General features: G+C 39.0%; 1 protein-coding gene across 1 annotated transcript; it reads left to right on the top strand.

Moving 5' to 3' along the window:
- The first annotated feature begins 694 nt into the window (after nt 1–694).
- Nucleotides 695–21,261, top strand: esrrb.L (estrogen related receptor beta L homeolog). Its single transcript, XM_018230345.2, has 9 exons — nt 695–781; nt 2,906–2,960; nt 7,870–7,963; nt 11,127–11,497; nt 15,851–15,967; nt 16,277–16,387; nt 16,591–16,752; nt 17,952–18,221; nt 19,588–21,261. The coding sequence occupies exons 1-9, from the start codon at nt 695–697 to the stop codon at nt 19,830–19,832; spliced, it is 1,512 nt and encodes a 503-aa protein (XP_018085834.2). The 3' UTR covers nt 19,833–21,261.
- The last annotated feature ends 348 nt before the right edge of the window (nt 21,262–21,609 follow it).

The raw sequence follows: 21,609 nt of genomic DNA on the forward strand, positions 1-21,609 counted from the left end.
CGATTAAAAAGTACATGCCATATTATGTTAATGCACTTGGGCAGGTTTGTACCTGACTTAAAAACAAAGTGGCACAAAGTTTATATGGATGTACCTTACACTGTTACACTGATACAGAGGCTGTAGTAACATTGGCAAACTTATTAATGTTAATAAACAAAGATCTGTACTAAACCAGTAGGTACATACTATGCTGCAGACTGTTGTTAGGTTTATCTGTATTTCCACAAGTGAGGGACACAGGGGCTCATTTAATAACGCAATAGCAGAGTATTGACACTGTAGTTCAGCAATTTTATCTGCCTGTTATACATTGCACCCTTGCAGCTCCCTAGGCTGACACTAGCTGCAAACAAAGCTATCTCCATGAAGCTTGTGCTGCACCAAGTCTTAACCCAGTAGTCACCTCAATCCACCAACAATACACCCCCTGTGATGCCCATTAACAATGCAGCAACTATTTACCAAAAATATAAATGGGGACAGCGTACTTGCTGTTTGGTGAAAATCTTTTTCAAGTAGGAAAAAAACCATGGACATTGAAAATCTAATGTTTTGGTTTAGTTGGTGCCCATGTGCTGTTTCAGATTATAAATGTGAATATGGTGTCCTGTGAGCCTAGCTTCTTCACTGTATCTGTATGGATGCACTGCTAATGATTGGCACACACTTCATGCCAGTATACAAGGCTACTATGAAGCTTGCTGCAATGCACACTGCTATATCTCTGATCTGGAACTCTGTTGAAATGCTGCCGGTCTCTGCTCTGTCACCGCAGGATGTAAGTCACTCTCAGCACTCTCAGGAATCAGCAGCTTCAGTTACACAGTGTTACAAGCACCTGTCTACACCCACCTTCTGCAGGTGCACAATGAAAGAAAGGAAAGGGATTGTAGAAACTGCTGTGTCTAGGAGCTGGTGTGTATGTCTGTTGTGTGTGTGTGTGTGTGTGTGTGTGTGTGTGTGTGTATGTGTGTGCACAGAGCACGAAGCCTGTACCACAGCTAGGCTTTTACATAAAGACAAGAGTTTATCTCCTCATTGTTGTGTGTGCGTTTGGATACAGCTTTTGTGCTTGCTTGCAGTGCTGCCTGACCTTGCATATGCCATTATTATATTTTTTTATGCAGAGCAGAGTACAGAGAGTGTGCCTTTCAGTGGTAGGTTCAGCCTACATTAAAGAGCTCTAACCATTTGCACAGTGTATCCATGTGGCCAGCAATATTAATTTGGATTTGATATATGCTCTTATTCAAATGTATTTACAGAGATGTGTCTGTATGGCTCTCCTTGCTAAATAAACAAAAATTTAATGTATGCAAGTAAAGTGCACGATTACAGGGTTCCCTTTGTAAAACAACAACAATTCTGCAATATTCTGTGCTTTTGCCATTTATAGGGTATGTTTAATATAAGTCTGTGGTTTGTGTATCCTTATCAGAACAGGCATGGCTACTTCCACTCACATAAACACTCAAACTGGCATATATCTATGTCTCTTTGTGCAGAAAAATATAAATTAATATAAGAACTAGGAAAAGAAAAGGCTGAGAAGCCCTGATCTTGACCCAGTGGGAAATGACAGTGATTCAGCTCTGTACACCTATTTCCACTCGCACTTGAACACGCCACTGTCAGTTGTGCTCTCTTTGATACTGATGTTAAGGAAAAGTAAAGAGATTCTTTGACATTACAAACATGTACCCTCAAATGAAATCCTCTATCACCTGCACCTCCATTGTGCACAGTGAGGGAAATGGCTGACATGCTTCTCTTACCCACTGATTGTGAGATATATGTGACCCACTGCCGTGTGAAACATTTGTCTGTTATATTCAATATAACGTTATTATTATAAATATTATGTATTTTTAGAGCATACACCGCATTAGTTGTTCCTCAAACACAGCCACTTAAAATATATTTTTTATTTTGCACACACAAAGCCTAGAATTAAGGTAAGTAATATTATATACTACTCCAGATTCCAAATGTTACCTGATACCCACCCTTGAGTCTTCCTTTCCTCCCCCTTCATCCTTTTAATGTAATATTTTAATTTGAGCTGATGAATGAGTGACAGATGTGACAGGCACCACCACAGATTAATAGAAATGACACAATATTTACTCCTTGTGGACGCACAATTATCTAACGGTTATCTTTGTGATTGAAAACTGCTCATCCGTGGGACCAGAATTACCTGGAATTAGACTGGGATTTATGGCTTTTCTGTGTCTCCTCTAGTCCCTCAGAGGCCCACACTCCTCCCTGTTTCTTAATATAACCTCTTCTGTATACTGCCTTCTGCACACTCCTCTGATCCTTTTTTCATCTGTGTCTGGGGAGCCCAATAATCCCCAGGGATTTAGGGGTAGAGAGTATCTTTTGAGTTTTGAAACAGATTTGAAAAATTCTACTCATTATGTATTTACTATCATAACACTTATTCAATGGTGAAGTGATTAAATTATATTTTATCAGAATCATCACACCTAAAATGATTTGTCTTTTTTGCAAAGCAATAAATTATATCAAACAGAAAGTGGGCAAATGCATATATATCATGCTAGAATCATAAGGTCATTACTTTGCAGTACACTGAACCCCTGAATAAATATACTCTGCTGAATATTCCCTCCCTCCCTCATGCCAGATTAAAAATAAAAAAGAACCATTTCATGCTTCCATGCAAAAGATGGCAACAAGTTCCATGTGACAGATGGCAACCTCTGCACTACCTTAGGCTGGACTAAAAGGAAAATAGGAATGTGCTGATGCGCCAGTTTTATTTGGAGCACAGTGATTGCTGGGATACACTGTCCAACAGTAAATTCTGAATGGGTCCTGCCAGACTGCTATGTACTTTCATAATTTTCATTTTTTTTTCCTAATTTCATTTCAGGGGCCACATGAGCCGACAACAGGACCATATTCCATGAACTTTACCTTTACCCCTGGTACAGTGCAGCTTTAAGGCAAGATTCTTAGCATTCCTCATGGCAGAAGAGGCAATCATTTCCTTGTTCTTCTTATAGTCCAATAGTCATCTTTTTTCCTTGGTCTTTTGTACCAAAAAACATTTACTCTCTCAGTGCCAGTTATGAAATATATGAGACCTGCATGTCACTGACTATCGTTGCTTTCATAACTGAACCTCTTTATGAGAGCCAGCTTACTTGTCTCCTGCACTCAAAATATATACCTGAAAGTGTTAATCCTAATGTGGCAATGTAAGCAGTAGATTTATTGGTCAGTTAGACCAACAGAATGCTGCGACTTGGCTTGACTTCTGATAAATAGTATATCTTAATATATATATATATATATATATATATATATATATATATATACTGTATATATATATATAAATATAGAGGGTATCACATACATTCATATAAAGAAGCAGACACACAGTTTATAAAATGTCAGACAGCACCCTCACCCAGACATGCGTATACAGCCAGCTCATAATTAAGGATTTAATATGACACAGAGGAAGTCACCTGGAACAGCACTGGAAATGAAGCCATTAATATTATCTCTTTACCTACATATAGGCACAGAGCATTTTCAGCAACACAATGCATAAACAGATTCAGTGTTTGCAAAGGGCACATATTCATAAGTAAATCAGCATTCGCTCAATATAAAGAATATATACAGGCACAGTTGATATAGACAGACATATTAATAGATAGATATACGTAGATAGATAGATAGATAGATAGATAGATAGATAGATAGATAGATAGATAGATAGATAGATAGAGAGATAGAGAGATAGATGATAGATAGAATACCCAGAAGTAAATGTGTTAGGAGTACAGGCACAGTTGATATAGACAGACATATTAATAGATAGATAGATAGATAGATAGATAGATAGATAGATAGATAGATAGATAGATAGATAGATAGATAGATAGATAGATAGATATATAGATACAGTAGATAGATAGAATACCCAGAAGTAAATGTGTTAGGAGTATGTCAGGTGGTAGAATGTTTCAGCTGCACTAAAATCCATTAGTCAATTTTGCAAAGTGCATCCAAAGGTTCAATGGGTCCCACAGCTCCCACAATCCCTTGTGCTTTTAGCTAAGGCCTTTAAACTTGCGTTTGGACTTCTCCAGTTATCCACCTCCACAAATGTATTTCTCTCCCTGAGGACTTCCAGATGCACAGCAAACCCATCACCAGCTCCCCTGAGTCTCCTCACTGCCCCTACATAACTTGACCATTAAGGAATTGATGAATCTGTGACAGGACTCTGCACTTTTATACCTGATGTTACTTCACATTGCTTTGTTACAATGCTCTGCACATGCACTACACACTATGGCTATCCTTTGTTCTGATGCCAACACCTTATATTCCATACTGCAACACAATTCACTGCTCCTGCACTTCTGCCATTAACTGTGCCTATAGCCTGCTTTGCAATGGCTACATCATGCCATCTGTTAGCAAACCCTCCAACTATAAACACTCTGCCCTCAGATAAATATCTGCACTCCACTGATAACAGAGCTAGAGAGATAGGTCAGCCAAGGAGACAGGGCATTTGACCTGCTTTGCATTAAGGCCACACATTTAACAAGGGCATCTGCTTTACCTATCCTATCCAAAGAGAGATATTATGCAGTTCAATATTCAGTTCGAAAAAAGACAGATGGATGACTGCATACATAGCCTGTTCTGCAATTTCATTACACATCTAATCAGTTCCCATATTCCCTACTCAGTTTAGCCCTCCATGAGAAAGAGCAACTGCGACAGTGCTGATGTGCTGTTCCTTTTCCTTTATTTGCAACCCTATGTGAGGAATAATGCCAAAATATTGTACTATGGTTTCCACCATGGAGGATAAGGTAAATTGTGGCTATATGCATGCTGCTCGGCAGTTGTACAGTAAGATGTCAGTTTTTGAAACTTGGTATCAGGGAGAATGAGTGCAGCAGGTTACACAGAGCTTTATTAAAGTATAGCCACATTGACAAATGGGGATCACACTACATATCAGTGTTGTTGGAAGGATATTCCTCTTTCATTTAAGTTATGTTGCAGGTCACTAACATAATCTAAAGTAGGGTCAGGGGCAAACTGATATATTTGCTTTCATTTGCTTTGATGTTGGTGTGCTCACTTTGTTCATATACAGCTTTTGTAAGCAGAAGTCTATTATCAGTTACAGACAATGCTTCCTTGCAAGGGTCAAACATGAAATAGCTTCACATTCCCCATATGCCCTGTTTAGTTAAAGAAATGCCTAAGATTAAGCAAAAACAAAAGTTTTAGGCTTTAAGATTAGGCAAAAAGTAATTTCAACAGAAGCACTATTCATTGCATTCATGCTGAACACGATGCCCCTTTATTCCTAATAATATCTTGGACAGAATATATGCGTTCAAATCAAATCTCACTCTAAGTGACCTTCAAAGCTAGCCTTCTGTAAAAGAGAACACTGGGATTTTACTCAATGTCACTTTAAAAGCCCTTAAGGCTGGGCCACCCCTGAAACCTCCCTAGAGTACAGTCACAGATTGGTAATCATTGCCCCCGGGCATATCTTAAAGTTCTGGAGTCTCCTATTCCCAAGATCTTTGCTTCAGTCTGCAAATTCTTCTCATGAAGTGGAAAGCAAGGAGTGAGGACCTAGTTATTTCAAACCAAGTACCCATCTGTGCTGAACTGGATCAAAGGCCTACGTTTTATAGTCAATTGTCACCAGAAGTTGATTAGCCAAACTCATTGTTTGTGAGAAACTGACCAAACACAATTTAAAGTGGAACCATAAATATTTATTCTTTTTTGTCTTCATATATTGGTAGCTTCTTGGAATTTTTGTTCTGCAATCAGCTTACCATATAATGTTAAATATGCATGAAAACACTGCCATATGAGTTATTCTTTAGCAGTACTAATCTGGATTTCACGCTGACATTTCAGGAATAATGTAAGGAGCTAATAACAATTGAGACAAATCTCACCTTTACTTGCCTTGCATTTGCCAGTTCTGTAAACCACTGCTTTGGCCTAATAGGTAGGCAGCCCAACAATATAGAAACCATTGCATAGACAGAGGCAAGTATACCGACCTACTTCCTTCTGTGTCGACCTGCACTAATACCCTGCTCTGATTGTGTCCGGAGAGGTAACCAGTTCCAAGGCTAGACACCCACTAATTAGTTGAGTTATGCTTTTCCACCTAACCTCCTGAGAATAGTATCTCATACAAGCAGGAACGTTGTGTTTTCAGTGACATTGTCCGAGTGCCACCTGCAAACTCTGTTTCCCTGCCAGTCATGGGCATCCACAGAAAATTTTCTGAGGAGGGGGGTGTTAAAGCCATCAACCAAAATGAACCTGTTTTGCCTTTTCGCTAGAAAAAAAAGCCAATTATAATTGGTAAAGCCCAGAAGGTTGCTCACACTTTCCATAATTGTGTAACTAGTGGGTGCTGTTTAAATACAGAGTATAAATCATGACAATGTGTTGCACTGTACCTAATACAATAGTAGGTGATATTTGGGAAGTAAGATTTCATCCTTATGCCACAGTCCTGATATTTGCCCAGGTTCAATACCCATAAGAGGTACTTTGGAACTCTTTTGATTTTTCCTGTGTTGTCTATGTCCCTGACTACTCATAATAGCACAAGTGAGAAAAATGCCACAGAACTGGCCACTTGTATTTTTTAGACAACAGGGAGCCAAATAATACAGATTGCATGCCCTTTGAGTGCAGGAAAAAACGATTTAACTCAATTTAGAGTGGGAAACAGCAGACTTGGGAATTTAAAAGAAGCTATGGCCCTATGGAAAAACTGTTGCTAAATTCACAGATACAGTGTATCTTGGTAGGTCTTTGCTAGCATATCAGTGTTACATACATTAATTATACAATATTGTTACCAACACTTACCTTTAGTGGGCACGAATATCCAAAAGAGTCTGCACTCAAACCAAACTTTTGGTGGGAGCTGTAGTCAATGAAATATATGACATGAAAAGGGTCCCGATGGGTGACCTAAATGTCGGAATCCACAATGTAATGGTGTGAAAAATTAAAACCTCACAAATGTGAATTATTGGTGGGTGCTAGTCCATCATGCTATATATATATAGTATATGGGAGGCAGGGTGTGGAGACTGGCAGTGGGTTTGAGGAATTTGCAACTGTTGGGGGGGGGGGCTGTGGTGGCATCCCTGGTGGGCCTCAGATACCCCAGTCCAACACTGTATGTATTTGATGGTTAACAAATGTTTTATACTGAGAAATGGAATAGTTTAGAAGCAGGACTGTCAAAGAGAAACAGGAATGGGGAGACTGTATTTGAAATGATATAGAAACAAAAAAAAGCACAGAGACTCACACAGACCTATACTGTTATCAAGGTAAAGACAGGCAGAGAATCAGCACTGAAATCTAAAACACAGCTATGGGGACCTGGAGTACTTGCTCTTGCCCTGTTTGGGGAGAAAATTTCAGAATGGTGCACTCTGGATGTCTATGGTGCCTATCCCCACAGGCAGCCTTTCACTAACTATAACAAGTTACTAGTAGACGCTTTCTCTCAAGAAATGACACCCCCTCCATGGGCTCCTGTCACTGTGCGGCCAGCCTCCCTCCTCCCTTTGACAGAGAGCCAATAGTGTCCCGGTCTCCGCTTATCACTCTGCAAGTCCAGCACTTTCAATGACTTGGTCCTGGGCATAGCATGTGAAGTCCTGGCTGAACCTGTCTGCTTCTTTTATAGCTGCTGCAGCGCCTCTTCTCCCAGCAGCTTCTCCTTTTGTTTCCCCCTTTTTCATTACAGATCTTCTTTGAGCACCTTTCTTATTCATTCCCTGTCCATCCTTTCAGCTCCCGGTTCTTCCTACTCATCTGGAAATGCTGTGCTTAGAATAATGGACCTGCCAGAAGTCTGTGTTTCAGAATCGCTGTCCTACCACAACCAGTAAGTACTATGATCATAAACCTACAGAGGGTATGAGAAGGCAACAACCTTAATTCTCCTCAACATGTTATGGTGTTTTGTATGGGAGTTCATGTAGAGCTATATCTATTTATATGTGGGCAGTGCACATCCCTCATGGTGTTGTGCTATTAACTGCAGTATTAAAGTTTCATATGTAGTATTCAACAAATGTATCTATTGGTGCACAGAAACTGGGGTACCTAAAATGTCGTTGCTCATTCTTGTAGAGTTACATTTTTTTCTGAATTAGATTTTACAGGTCTACAGTATATTTGCAGGTGCAAATGTGTATTAAATGTGAGTTAATTGTCATAAATGTTGCATATGAAATCTATATCTAATCTTTGTACTATAGGGGTAAAACTGGGAGAGAGTAGAGCACTGGAGTAATGGATAATCTTTGTACTATAGGAGTATAACTGGGGGAAAGTAGAACACCGGAGTAATGGATAATCTTTGTACTATAGGAGTATAACTGGGGGAAAGTAGAACATTGGAGTAATGGATAATGTTTGTAATATAGGAGTATAAATGGGGGAAAGCAGAACACTGGAGTAATTAATAATCTTTGTACTATAGGGGTAACAGCACAAATAGGCAAAATAGCAATTTTTTGTTTTTGATACTCTGCTTTTATTATTTACCTATCCATCACAGCTTTTTTCTTTTTCAATTTCCAATTTTGCCTCTTAAAGCTATCAGGAGCAGCTTCTTGCTGCCACTAGTAACCTGTGGGGCACTGCTGCTTGAGGCACCTTGCCTTATTGTTGCAGTCCCCCTAATTTCATTATGGTATTGTGCCCTGGGTCTTTTGGCTAGCTGGCAATGGTGCTTGTAGTGGTTGCCCATCATTTTGCACAGAACAGTGCCTTGTAATATTGTCTAATCACGGCACTCTATCTAGGTCCCTTATACTATGCATTCACAAGTGTGTATTTGTGTCTCTTCTCCAGTTGACTGTTTTGCTACACAACTGGATTATGTGGTGGGTTTGTTGGTAACTGAAAGCATTTTTGTTTATTGTGATTTTATTCAGACACATAAAAATGAATATGAAACAGGTATTCCTGACACCAGTTACATACCAGATTGTTTAAAGCTATTGTAGCACATCATCACTTTAGACTGCAAGTTGTGGCAAGGAGTATTCTTTTTTTTGTATTAGTAAGAACCAGCATTCTACTGTTTGTTTTAGAGGAGGTGCATGGCATGAGATTAGATTTGGTAGAATTAGGAGGTAATTGCCCTGGTGACTGCAGTTTATTATTATAAAAGCCTTACATTCTTTATGGCCATGCAGATGTATATGGAGAAAAGTTTCCTTGTAGCTACATTAAGGTATTCTGATGTCTGTGTATTGGGGGAACAAGTATTTGTCCAGTCGTCTTTGTGTTGGTATCAAAAGAAGAGAGATACCCAGCAAAGAAGAACAAAATAATCTAATATTTTAATCAAAAGGATGTCTGTGTAGAGCAGTGAGGGTTAGGGGGAAGAAGACATTTACATGTCATCATAAAGATTACTATTAATTTTCTCTGTACAGACATAGGCTATAGTTATGATTGTTATATAACAACACATTTTTTATACCGGGGGAAAACTTTAAGGATAAGTTATAACGTATAAAATAACACATTTGGTCTTCATAAATACCAGAAACAATCCCACTTTACCTTATTAAGGAATAGTAGAGGCAGTCGGACACAACCTGATATTACAAGTAGGGCAGTACCACAATTCGTTGTGTGCGCTGGCCTCAAAATTTGTGTGCGTTTGCACAAGTGGTATTACTAGTGTTATTGCCAGGGTCAGAACTAGGGCTAGGCAGGATAGACAGCTACTTAAGGTACAACTGCCAGAGGTTACAACCCCCCCACCCAAATTATGGTATAACAGATTCTGCTCCCAGCCACCCTTGCTTGCTTTAAAGGAGAACTAAAGCTTAACTAAAGAAGTAGACTACAAATGTTGTACATTAGGTTTTGGGCTTCTGTACCAGCCCAAGGCAACCAAAGCCCTTTAGCAGGAACAATCTGTGTCTCTGAAGATGCCCCAGTAGCTCCCTATCTTCTTTTCTGCTGATTCACTGCACATACTCTGTGCTGATGTCACTGAGTTTAGGGAACAATCCACGATATATATATAGTAGACATAGAATAGAAATGTCACAATATAAAGTTGATGAGTAATTAATACATTTAATTACTACATGGCAGCTCAGAAACCAGTGCAACTAGCATCAGAATTTAATAATCAGCCTTGTAGCTTATATGACAGGCCAACCTCATTTTCTTCTTAATAATTAGCAAAAAACCCTAAGCTTAGCTTCTCAACAGTTGCTCAGAGCCCACTGAGCATGTGAGTGTCACAGACACTTTCCAAGATGGTGACCCCCTGTGACAAGTTTGAAATCCTGGATCATTGTGGCTATTGATAGCTGAAACTTTTTTTTTTATTGCTGGTGCAATAAGTGCAGTATATAAAACATGGCATTTTTTAGCCATATTCATTTTTAGGGTTGCGTTCTCCTTTAAGTTCCGGAAAGGGCGAGTGGCGGGCCCAGATTTGTGGACAGGCCACAAAGGCTCAGGGCGGCAGAAGTCTGGGGGCGGCATGCCACCCGCTGACTGCAGCTGTACTGGGCAGAAGATTTTGACAGGTAACCAATTCCCACTGAAGATCGTGTAGGAAAGTGGCAGCAGCGGTGGTTGGAGGGTAATGTGAGCAGCTAGGGGTTAGTGCAGGCAGGGTGGCAGGTAGATGGCAAGCAGCCAGGTAGCCTAGGGGTGCACCATTTTTAAATTTGGCCTTGCAAGTGGAAGAAGTCTGTGGAGGTGTGCAGGGAGAGATTGGCAGACAAGGTGCAAATAGGAACCAGCAGGATAAGACTGGGGCTGCTACCTTAGGGGGGCCCATGAGGGCCAGGACTCAGTGTTTTTCCAAGTGTCCCAGTTTGACCCCAGGAACCAGAACAAGACATACTTGCCTTGGGTGCAAGAACTTCTTGGTCAGGCACTGGTTATTACACTGTGTGTAAGGTGAATGGCAGTGCAGTGTATGGTTTATACATTGCTCTGATGTGACTGTGAATCCCGCTTCATTCTGTAAGGAATACTATTTAATGTGACATCCTTCTTTTCAGGTTCCTGGTCAGGCTGACTGCTGATGAGCGCCTTCTTGCAACTGGATGCTTCATTAAGCGGGAGCCATGCAGCCCATCCGACCTTGCAAGATTTGTAAATTACCACAGTCCTAGTGGATCATCTGATACCAGTGGAGGCTACAATTCATCATTCCAAGGGGCACTGAGTGGCTTGGAGTCCCCTTCCATGGCAAGAAATCATAAGTCTTTTGACATTTGTGATGGGAAAGAGTCTCCTGCTCAGGCTGACTATACTCTGAGTGCAGCACCCAAACGTCTATGCCTTGTTTGTGGAGATGTGGCCTCAGGATATCATTATGGTGTGGCATCATGTGAGGCCTGTAAAGCCTTCTTCAAACGTACCATCCAAGGTAGAGTCCAGTGTGAGTGTCTTGCTTTTTTGTTGCACTGTTAGATGTAGATGTGTAGTAACACTGGGTGCAATTTACTAAGTATCAGAAATAATCAGTATTTTTTTACCAAGTGTAATACTGTAATTTGCTCCAGCACAGAATAGAGTTGCCTGAATATTTAATCTTCCCACTTGCATTGAGGATTAACACTTCAAAGGGATGTTAGAATTGTTAGAACTGAGCCCTAACATCCCAAACAATAGAATAGTGTTCAACTTCTCAAATTAGTCGGCCACATATTTAGCTGCTTTGATAAATGTTACCCATTTTCATGACAGACACCCAATAAAGTGGGTAATCAAACTGAAAAAAATAGTTTTCTAATTTGAGTTCTCAGAATCCGAATTTTCAAGATTTGTTAGGGAAAAATGTGAATGAATAAATCTGCCAACTTAAACCCAGCATGCTTCTAAAGAAGTTAATGGGAGGTGTATTTTCAATACTAAAGCTATCTCATCATTTGATATTTTTTTTGTAAATATGAAAAAAAAAAATCTCCTGCTATGTGGAGAGTCAGAGGGATGACTTGAAAGCAAGGAAACTCAGAGAGTACTGGAAACTATAGTGAAGGAACCTTTGTTGAACATACAAATGGGATGTGCAAATTGTGCCACTGTACCTTTAAAACCAAATTATTTGTTTATTGTGTACTTTGATACATTTTCATTTACAGTTCTAATAATTAAAGGACAAGGAAAGCCTGTTTTTACAAAGTTGATCATTTAAATATTCACATTCCCCTTTCCCAGATCGCTACCTTTTTTTGGAGAGTAGCGAAGCAGAGAAACCAACTGGTTAGGATGAGATAGGCTAAAAGGAGCCAAAAAGTCCTTCATGCAAGACATTCAGTGCAAAGCTTTCTGAAAACAGAAGGTACTTACATGCCTCATGCTATACACATAGTACTGCATTCATACTAAAAATTAGATTTTAGCTTTCACATAAGGCATTATGGGCGGAGACATGCAAATCACTCCTTTTTGTGCCTGTGGCAACTATGCATCCAGATCCGCTGTTTTTATGTGAGAGATAAAATCACATTTTTGGTATGAAGGCAGTACTATGTGTATAGCATGAGGCATGGAAATACCTTCTGTTTTCAGAAAGATTTACACTGCATACCCTTTTTTAAAAAAATACCCTCTGTAAAGGCAATAATTACTACATGTATTTTTTTGCTCCATTAGAAGATCGCATCACCAGAGGTCCGTTCCTGGAGGCAAAAACGCGCTCATGATACATATTATGTGCAAATGCGCCAAACCAAAAATACTAGCTATTGTGCATGCATTGCAGTCTTGGTCTTGTGCGCAGCGCGGTGACTTCTGGGAAGCGTTCTTTCTATACTTCAAGCTTTTGTGAAATCATTGGCTATGGGTCTTTTAAACAGAGGCACACTTCAGCAAAATTACTACACTGATAGCCTGTAATGAGGTATGCCTTTCTCTGAACTCCTCATTATACTTAGCCTTTCCTTGTCCTTTAAATAGTTCTTTCAGGCACATCAACATTCATCTAGATGGCAGTATAGCTGGTAGTCATACTGTCTATTGCTTATCAAAAATTGGTAGGCATATAGAGAAAATGTGGTACAGTGACATGATTGTTGAAGGCAACAAGAAATGATAGAATAAAGCAATTATAGAATGAACAAAAAAACTCAGAGTCTGATCTTACCCTGTGACCCAAAACTGCTACAAATTAGAGCATTAAATACAATTTCAATGTTATAATCTCTAACCTAAAGCATGGGATTTATTATCAGTCAGTCTGGCCCAACAGGGTACTGGGGCAAATCCCAGAGGGCTGGTCCATTATGAATCCTCATAGTTTTCACAATTTGCAGGTCCCAGAATCAATCACTCCCACAAGGGAAGTGAAAAAAAGGGAAGTGCTGACAGCTCTGCCAACCTAATGGGGGTAGAGAAGGAGTCAGAAGCAGACTATTATGGTTTACTCTAAGGGATGTCATTCATTAAACCTCAGTTATTTCTGGTCAAGGTTTTTAGGGGCAAAACTCAATTTCTTTGTGGAATTTTTTTTAGAGATTTATCATACCTCAAAGCTGCTAAAAATCGAAATCCGAAAATATACCATCTCAAACCTGTCTAGGTCATGTAGAAGTCAATGGCAGATGTCCCTGAAGTTGTTTCCTTGACATCATGATTTGTACTGGATCATCCGAAAAAGTCTGTCTGGGTTTTCGTCCGATAATCTGAAAAAACTACACAAATCTGAATGTTGATAAAAAAGGACAGTAAGGGCCTTATTTATCAACATTCAGATGTGTGTAGTTTTAGAGGTTTCTTCAACCTCTACTAAACTCACATTTTAAAAAATCATGAACGTCTCATTATTTATTAAAAAAATCTGAATATAAAAAAAAACAAAAGGAACGAAAATATATATGACAATGAAAACCTCGGAGTAGTTGGTTTCGAAAGAATTTTTGTGCTATTACAAGCAAAATAAATCCAGAAAACCTCTAAAACCTTGAAATGAATAAAGATTTTCGAATTTGATAAAGAAAGCTCTCATTGACTTGTACATGACCTTACCAGCTTTAAGATGATAACGTTTTTTATTACAGTTTTTCGAGCTTTTTGCACTTAAAAGGGTAGTTCACCTTTAAGTTAACTTTAAGTATGTTATAGAATGGCCAATTCTAACAAACTTTTCAATTGGTGTTAATTATTTTATTTTATATAGTTTTTTAATTATCCGCCTTCTTCTTCTGACTCTTCCCAGCTTTCAAATGGAGGTCATTGACCCCATATAAAAACAAATGCTCTGTAAGACTACACATTTATAGTTATTACTACTTTTTATTACTTTCTATATAGGCCCTCTCCTATTCATATTCCAGTCACTTGTTCAAATCAATGCATGTTTGCTAGGGTAATTTGGACCCTAGCAACCAGATTGCCGAAATTACAAACTGGAGAGCTGCTGAATAAAAAGCTAAATAACTCAAACTACAAAACTACTTTAGTGTGCAGATACTTGTCTTGCACAAAACCATTTTGTTTCCATATGTTCTCACTTTTAAATGAAAAGTTCAATTAAGTATAGATATACTGTACTATGTGTAGTTTTTTTATTGCCCCATCTCTTAGCCCTGGGCACTGGAGATAAATAATTTTTGGATATATTTCTTCTGTAAGCCAAAGACATCCTTGTATTGTGTTGATGTAAATCAGAGATAACCAGCTGTAGGCCTATGGGTGGAATATGGCCCTACAAGGCTTTTTTTAAGGCCTTCTGTCTGACCATAAAATCTAGAGACTTCTGAGTATGGCTTCATTATTTTAACATAATTTTGCCCTCAAACACATCTTCACTCAAGAAAAATTTTGGAAAGCACTGGTAAAGACAATAGAAATCCAGTATATTTCACCTGAAAATAATTTCTTATGCACTACCTGTTTCTAAGTCATGATCTTTGACAAAAATATGTACAAACTCAGCCATAAATCATAACAGCTGCTGTTTATAGAGAGAGAAACAATAAATCACATAACAACGAAGACTTCAGATTCTACTTGCAAGAAGAAATAATAATACAAACCCATTTTTTATGGAATTTTCTTTTGCTTACAACATACTCCCCAATACATGTGTTTTTTTATCCCAGATGTTAAGTCATAAGAAGGAATATAATTTTTTGAAGACCCTCAAATGTACAGATTTTTAGCACAGCGTATATTATGTGAACTATTCCTGTAAGAAAATATCATTTCATTAGATTATTACTTGTGCAGTGCAGTTACACAATTAGAAAAATATTCCTCTAATATAAGAAAACATTTACAAGGCTGGGTGACTACTGGTAATTCTTTGTGGACATATGTAGAAAGGGGTAAAGGATCATAGAAGAAATATACATGATAAAATAAGGCAAGCATGTAATACAACAATATTTTGACTTGAATTAGTCTTTTCTATGGTAAGAGGACTAAAATGGAAAATAGGTATATTTTTTTTGTCTTTGCCTTTAAATATTCAACTATTATCTTGTGGGTGTTTATACCTGTAGCAGGTGATCACTTACTTTGGTGTCTTGGAAGGGACTAACAATAGAGACAACAGACCCAGCTACTCTTGGAAGGCCATTGGTGTAGAGGGACTGGTGGGAGGTTATGGGGCTTGAAAAGAAATAGGATAAAGAACCCTTAATAACTTATTTAAGTTATGGGGGCTCTAAAAGTTCTTGTCGTGGGACCCACTAGTCATGCACCTTATTACTGCTACTGTGCCGGGATATTTTATAATTTATACAGATGAGCCCTGTAACCACATTTCCCTTTGCAGGTAATATTGAATACAGCTGTCCAGCATCCAAGCAGTGTGAGATCACTAAACGGAGAAGAAAATCTTGCCAGTCTTGCCGCTTTGCCAAGTGCCTGAAAGTTGGAATGCTGAAGGAAGGTAAGGAGCTGTAGTGGGATATTTTGGGGTATATTTATTAAAGAGTGAAGTTAGAGATCACCACAGATCCGCCACTCTCCATTCATTTCTATGGCATTTTGAAAGGCGTATTTATCAAAGGATGAACTTTCACTATCACCCATTGATAAAGAATCCCATAGAAATGAATGGAGAGTGGTGGAATTTCACTCTAGAGGACTGTGGTGATCTCTAACTTCACTCTTTGATAAATATACCCCTTATTGTGCAGATCATTCAGATAGTACCAAATATATGTTTAGCCTCTTTACTACGTCTGTCTTACTGCAGGAGTACGTCTGGACAGAGTCAGAGGTGGGAGGCAAAAATACAAAAGGCGCATGGAATCTGAGAGCAGTGGAGAACATGGGATACCAATTCACCCAGGTCCAAAAAAGGCTTGTGAGTATTGTAATCAATATGTTTGTTGTATACAATACTACTAATTATATTACAGATAATTGTTCAGGCATAATGGCTTTCTCTTCCACATAGCTAACATACTTACTGAGAATATAGTTTGCTGCATCACCTTCTATCTGCAGGGCTACTGTAGTCAAATAATGTAATTATTGGACCTGACCTAATTTTTCCCTCTTGTCCAGATGCAAAGATTGTGTCCAACCTTCTTTTGGCAGAGCCGGAAAAGATCTATGCCATGCCCGACCCTACAGTCCCTGACAGTGATATTAAGACTCTGACAACACTATGTGACCTAGCAGACCGTGAACTGGTGGTCATTATTGGCTGGGCCAAACATATTCCAGGTAAATACTTCTGTTTTATAACAAATATACAAACTATGCAAATCCTTGATCAATCAGACGCTTCTCTTGCTTATTCTCAGATTTTCTCCTTTAGTTGTATTCAGGGGCGCTCCACCAATGAGGCAAATTAAGGCAGTCGCCTCAGGCAGCAGTGCCCCCCTGGTTGCCAGGGGCGGCAAAAATGCCTCTACCGGTAACTAAGAGCCGAATTTCTGCTGTTAAACCTGGAAATTCGGCTCTTCTAGTGCAGAGAGAGCAATTGCGCTTTCTGCACTAGCAACGTGGACCACCCCCGACCCCTTCAACGCAACGTGGACCACCCCCTCCCGCGCTGAAGAGGTGAGTGCCGTAGGAAGGGGTGGGGGCAGCAGAAGGAAGGTCGGCTTAGGCGGCAAAATTACCAGGATCGCCCCTGGTTGTATTCTTTGAACTCTTGCTCACCTAATTTGGCATTGTATTCTTTCCACATCCTAGTAACTCTTTCAAACTTCTTTGCAGTTCCCTTTTATGTTCTGTGGGATTTCACTTAAATGTCAACCTTGGTATTAACGTTTCAAAGTAAAAGACAGTGACATCCAGGCAGGGTAACATTAAACAGAAATCCGCCTGTTTTATTCACAAAAGAGCTTTTGCAACAGTGTAACAGTACAGATAGAAACTCACAGTTTAACCATACAGGCTGGTTCCCTTGCAGGCTGCATACAAAGATCTTGTCTTTCAGTATAACTTTATCCATCCTTAGGCTGTTTATTCCAAAAGCACATTTTTTACCAGACCTGGTTCACCACATGAGTTTTCAAACTCTCCTTCCTTCAGCAAGTACCTCACACACTTCCTATTTCCCCCTTCCCCTCCCCCCAGGTGATGACATCACTCCCAACACATACATTAATTATTACATGCTGATTGCGCATAGCATAAGTAATTCTCCTCACCTACAGGGTCTCATAGAGCATTCTGAGAGATACAGTGTGTACCTTCCCTCTGGTGTTTTCCTCAACACTGTGCTACTGTTCCCAAGTTTAATGTATACACTGGTACTTTTATTAAAACTCATATTATAACTTTCCCTTTCACCTGTTCATCTTGTTTCTTATACATTGATGCTAATTTCTAATTTCTTGCTGTACTTTTCCTATTGTTTCTGCCCATTTGCTATAAATCAGTATCTCTGATTGGCATTCTCCTGTTTCTTGCAGGGTTCTCTTCACTTTCCCTGGGAGACCAGATGAGCTTGCTGCAGGGAGCCTGGATGGAAATTCTACTTCTAGGAGTAGTATTTCGCTCACTACCCTACCAGGAGGGGTTAGTGTATGCCGAGGACTATATAATAGATGAGGTGCATTCACGCATGAGTGGCTTGAGAGATCTCTACCTATGCACACTGCAATTAGTCCAAAGATACCGCAAACTGCGCATAGACAAGGAGGAGTATGTGACACTAAAAGCCCTAGCACTCGCTAACTCAGGTACTAAAACCATTTTTAATCCACAACAGCCCCAAAAAGTCTAGGCATGGCATAGCTTTGTCACATAAACAAACTTTAGAGCAGTTCTGTTGGTGGCAATAAGTGGGTTACAGGCAATCCCACAGGAATCGAGAAGTACAGTAGGTTACTTAAATGGAAAATATATAGCCTGTTTTCTATTATTGTGTTAATCTTTCTTACATCTAAGCTTAAATGAATCATGAAATCATGAAAAAGAAGGATACTGCTTAAAGAAATATTCTGATAAGAAATTTTTATATATATATATATATATATATATATATATATATATATATATATATATATATATATATATATATATATATATATATATATATATTATTAGTGCTCTTCCAGCTAGTTAAAACAAGGTGTCTTTCATATCTGGAAGATGCTTCATTCTAAAGTTATTGCATTGTAGACATGAGTTGTTTAGCATGATGCTGTACAATTGTCAGTCACACTGTTTATGTGTAGATATAGCATTAACAATTGGCAAGATGTGCACTTGGATCTGCAGGTAATGCATAAAGTGTGTGACATGCCACACTAATCCATACACATCTGCTACCACATTAAGTCACTGGGAAAAATATAAATTAAGAGAGAGTGCTTAGCTCTCCATTAAATGAGCCTCAGTATCTCATGAACAACCTAGTTGCCATTTCATACTTCCGCCAGTTCTCAGAGAATTTTCTCATGTTTGCTTCACTTCCATAATCCAGAAACAGCACCATTATTTCTTAGTACTGGCCCCACATAGTACTTCTGGTATTTTAATTCCAGTAATAACTACTCACATTTATTCCATCCAGCGTCTTTACTGACACCCGATGTATCCCCGGCTGACAGAATACTGATTCCTCATTATATTCCTCATATTCCTCATTTCTACTTAATTCTGACCCCACATCTTTAACACTTTGTTCTCATTACTAGCCCGTCATGTTCATCTTTCTGGTTCAGTAGTGATGACATAGCATTCATGCCTTCTGTTCCAGCAATGACCTCACATGATCATACTTTGTTTTCCATTACTGACCCATTACTGATCCATTACTGATACTGACCCAACATTTTCATAATTTCTGTCCCAAACATGAGAAAAGCCCCACATTGTTATTGTTTTTTTTTATCTCAGTACTAATCCAATATGTTTATCTTTTTTGATTCAGCCACACATTCATATCCCACACACACTCAACTCTCCTCTGCAGTACTGAAATATTTCTCACTTCTCTACCATTGCCGATCACAAAAGCAAATCATTACAGTCATATTACTCCCATAGGCATAAGCTAAAAAACATACTGAACTTCTTTGTTCTTCTGACCCATTCCGGCAGATGCAGTGCATGTAGAGGACATACAGAGTATACAAAAGCTGCAGGACCTTCTGCAAGAGGCTCTGCAGGAATATGAGAGCAGCCAACACTGGGAAGAGCCTCGGAGAGCTGGCCAGCTTCTGCTCACTCTTCCTCTCCTGAGGCAAACAGCCAGCCGAGTTGTACAGCATTTCCATGCTGTACGGGCACAGGGCAGGGTACCCATGCATAAACTCTTTCTGGAGATGCTAGAGGCCAAAATGTGACTCGGGGACTATATGCACAGAAATTACATGCTCATACCACTCCCTACAGCCTTCCTGGCCTCACAATGTTCTTAAGCACAAATAATGCTCTTCATAATGCAGGAGACCAATGCAGAGCCAAGTAACAACAGGGAACATGAACCTCATTCACTCTCATGGTGTGAATAAGACTCAACAAAAGACCCTGAATGCAGTAACACACTTTTCTTGTGACCAGTTTTTTTTGCAAAAAAATAACATAAAAACTGGAATATACAGAATCATACATATACATATAACATAAAAACTGGAATATACAGAATCATACATACATTTATTAAGTCAGCCAGAATTTAGGAGCTAGAATATGTAACTTTCAGACTCTTTATTGCTTTGCACCCATTTTTGACCCTCTCAAATTAAAGAGTGCATGTTACAGACAAATTAAACACCACTAGGCTGAAGAAAAAGCTTCATGTTAACTAGTTGCTATTTTCTATAAGACTGGTTACCTCTGACACAGACAGATCAAATTCTGATCATTTGCTGAGTCTGTCTGACCATAGTGTAAAATGACTCATAATGTCTAATTTAGATGCCAAATTGCAATTGTCCCAATTTCAATGTCCCTCTGTGTTAAAGCCAGGATCTTGCTGATCTTACCACCTTCTTGTTGTGATGCCTCTGTGATCTTGTCTCTCTGTATGACCTTGTTCCTCTGTGTTTATGTGCTGCAGAGACCCTGCTGGCATTTCAGTGCCCATTTGCTTGTTTGTCTCTAGCCTCTTGATATCTAGCTGTGTTCAGTATTTTTTTTAAATAACCTTCTTTCATTTAGACCATCTTATATGGTGCCAAAAGGCTATATGACCATGTCCTTCTGAATGATGATGTATCTACAAGGCCCTGTGCCCTGGTATTTAGTGTGCTTCCATAGTTTTGCCTCCTGTAGCATTAAACAGAAGACAAATGCTACTGGCTTTTAGTCTGCCCTAAGAATTAGGCAATAACATTCTCATACTATAAAAAATAAAATACATAACTGGCATATTAATCTCATACTCTAGTTTGTTTCACAGTTGCAGGGACTGAGCATTGGATGGCTCTAGACTATGTTGCTACAGTCCACAGAACAGCATTAACCAGTTGCATGTTTGGCTACGTGACAGGAATGTATAGACTGCTATTAATTAATTAAGACAAAGAAATCATAAGTCTGATCAAACTAACAATGAAATTATTTTTATATTATTACCTGTGTCCACTACTGGTTTTCTGCATGCTTCTGAGATTTTGAATTGTCTGTGACATGGAATCTACTTTATGCCTACTTTCTACTTATGTGTGCCATAGCTCTTCACGAGTATGATGGTGGTATCATATTGACTGTACAGATCTTCATTAAAAAAGTGTTTGTTACTTTTATTAGGCCTATGACAGAGAAGAGTGATTTAGGCCTGCTGTAAAAGTGACAGTATGTACATAATGAATAATTGATTCAAGCAAAACCTCCAAATTGTAAAACACCTGACCAGTGGTGTAACTAGATATTACTGGGCCCCATGGCATATTATTTTTCAGGCATCCAAATTGTTTAGAGGTTGACTTATTTCACCAATAATTATTGAAACTGTATATGAATTTGGGCCTCATGAGCCCCTATACCTCCAGAGGCCCCCTGCAGCAACGGGGTCTGCTTCCTCTATAGTTACACTCATGCACCTCACCACAAGCTCAGATCCTCCTCATTCTAAAGCTCTGCTACAAACTTTGTGGTGGTTATTACTAAGAAACTGAT

Source organism: Xenopus laevis, chromosome 8L (genome assembly GCF_017654675.1).
Source record: "Xenopus laevis strain J_2021 chromosome 8L, Xenopus_laevis_v10.1, whole genome shotgun sequence".
Lineage (NCBI taxonomy): Eukaryota > Metazoa > Chordata > Amphibia > Anura > Pipidae > Xenopus > Xenopus laevis.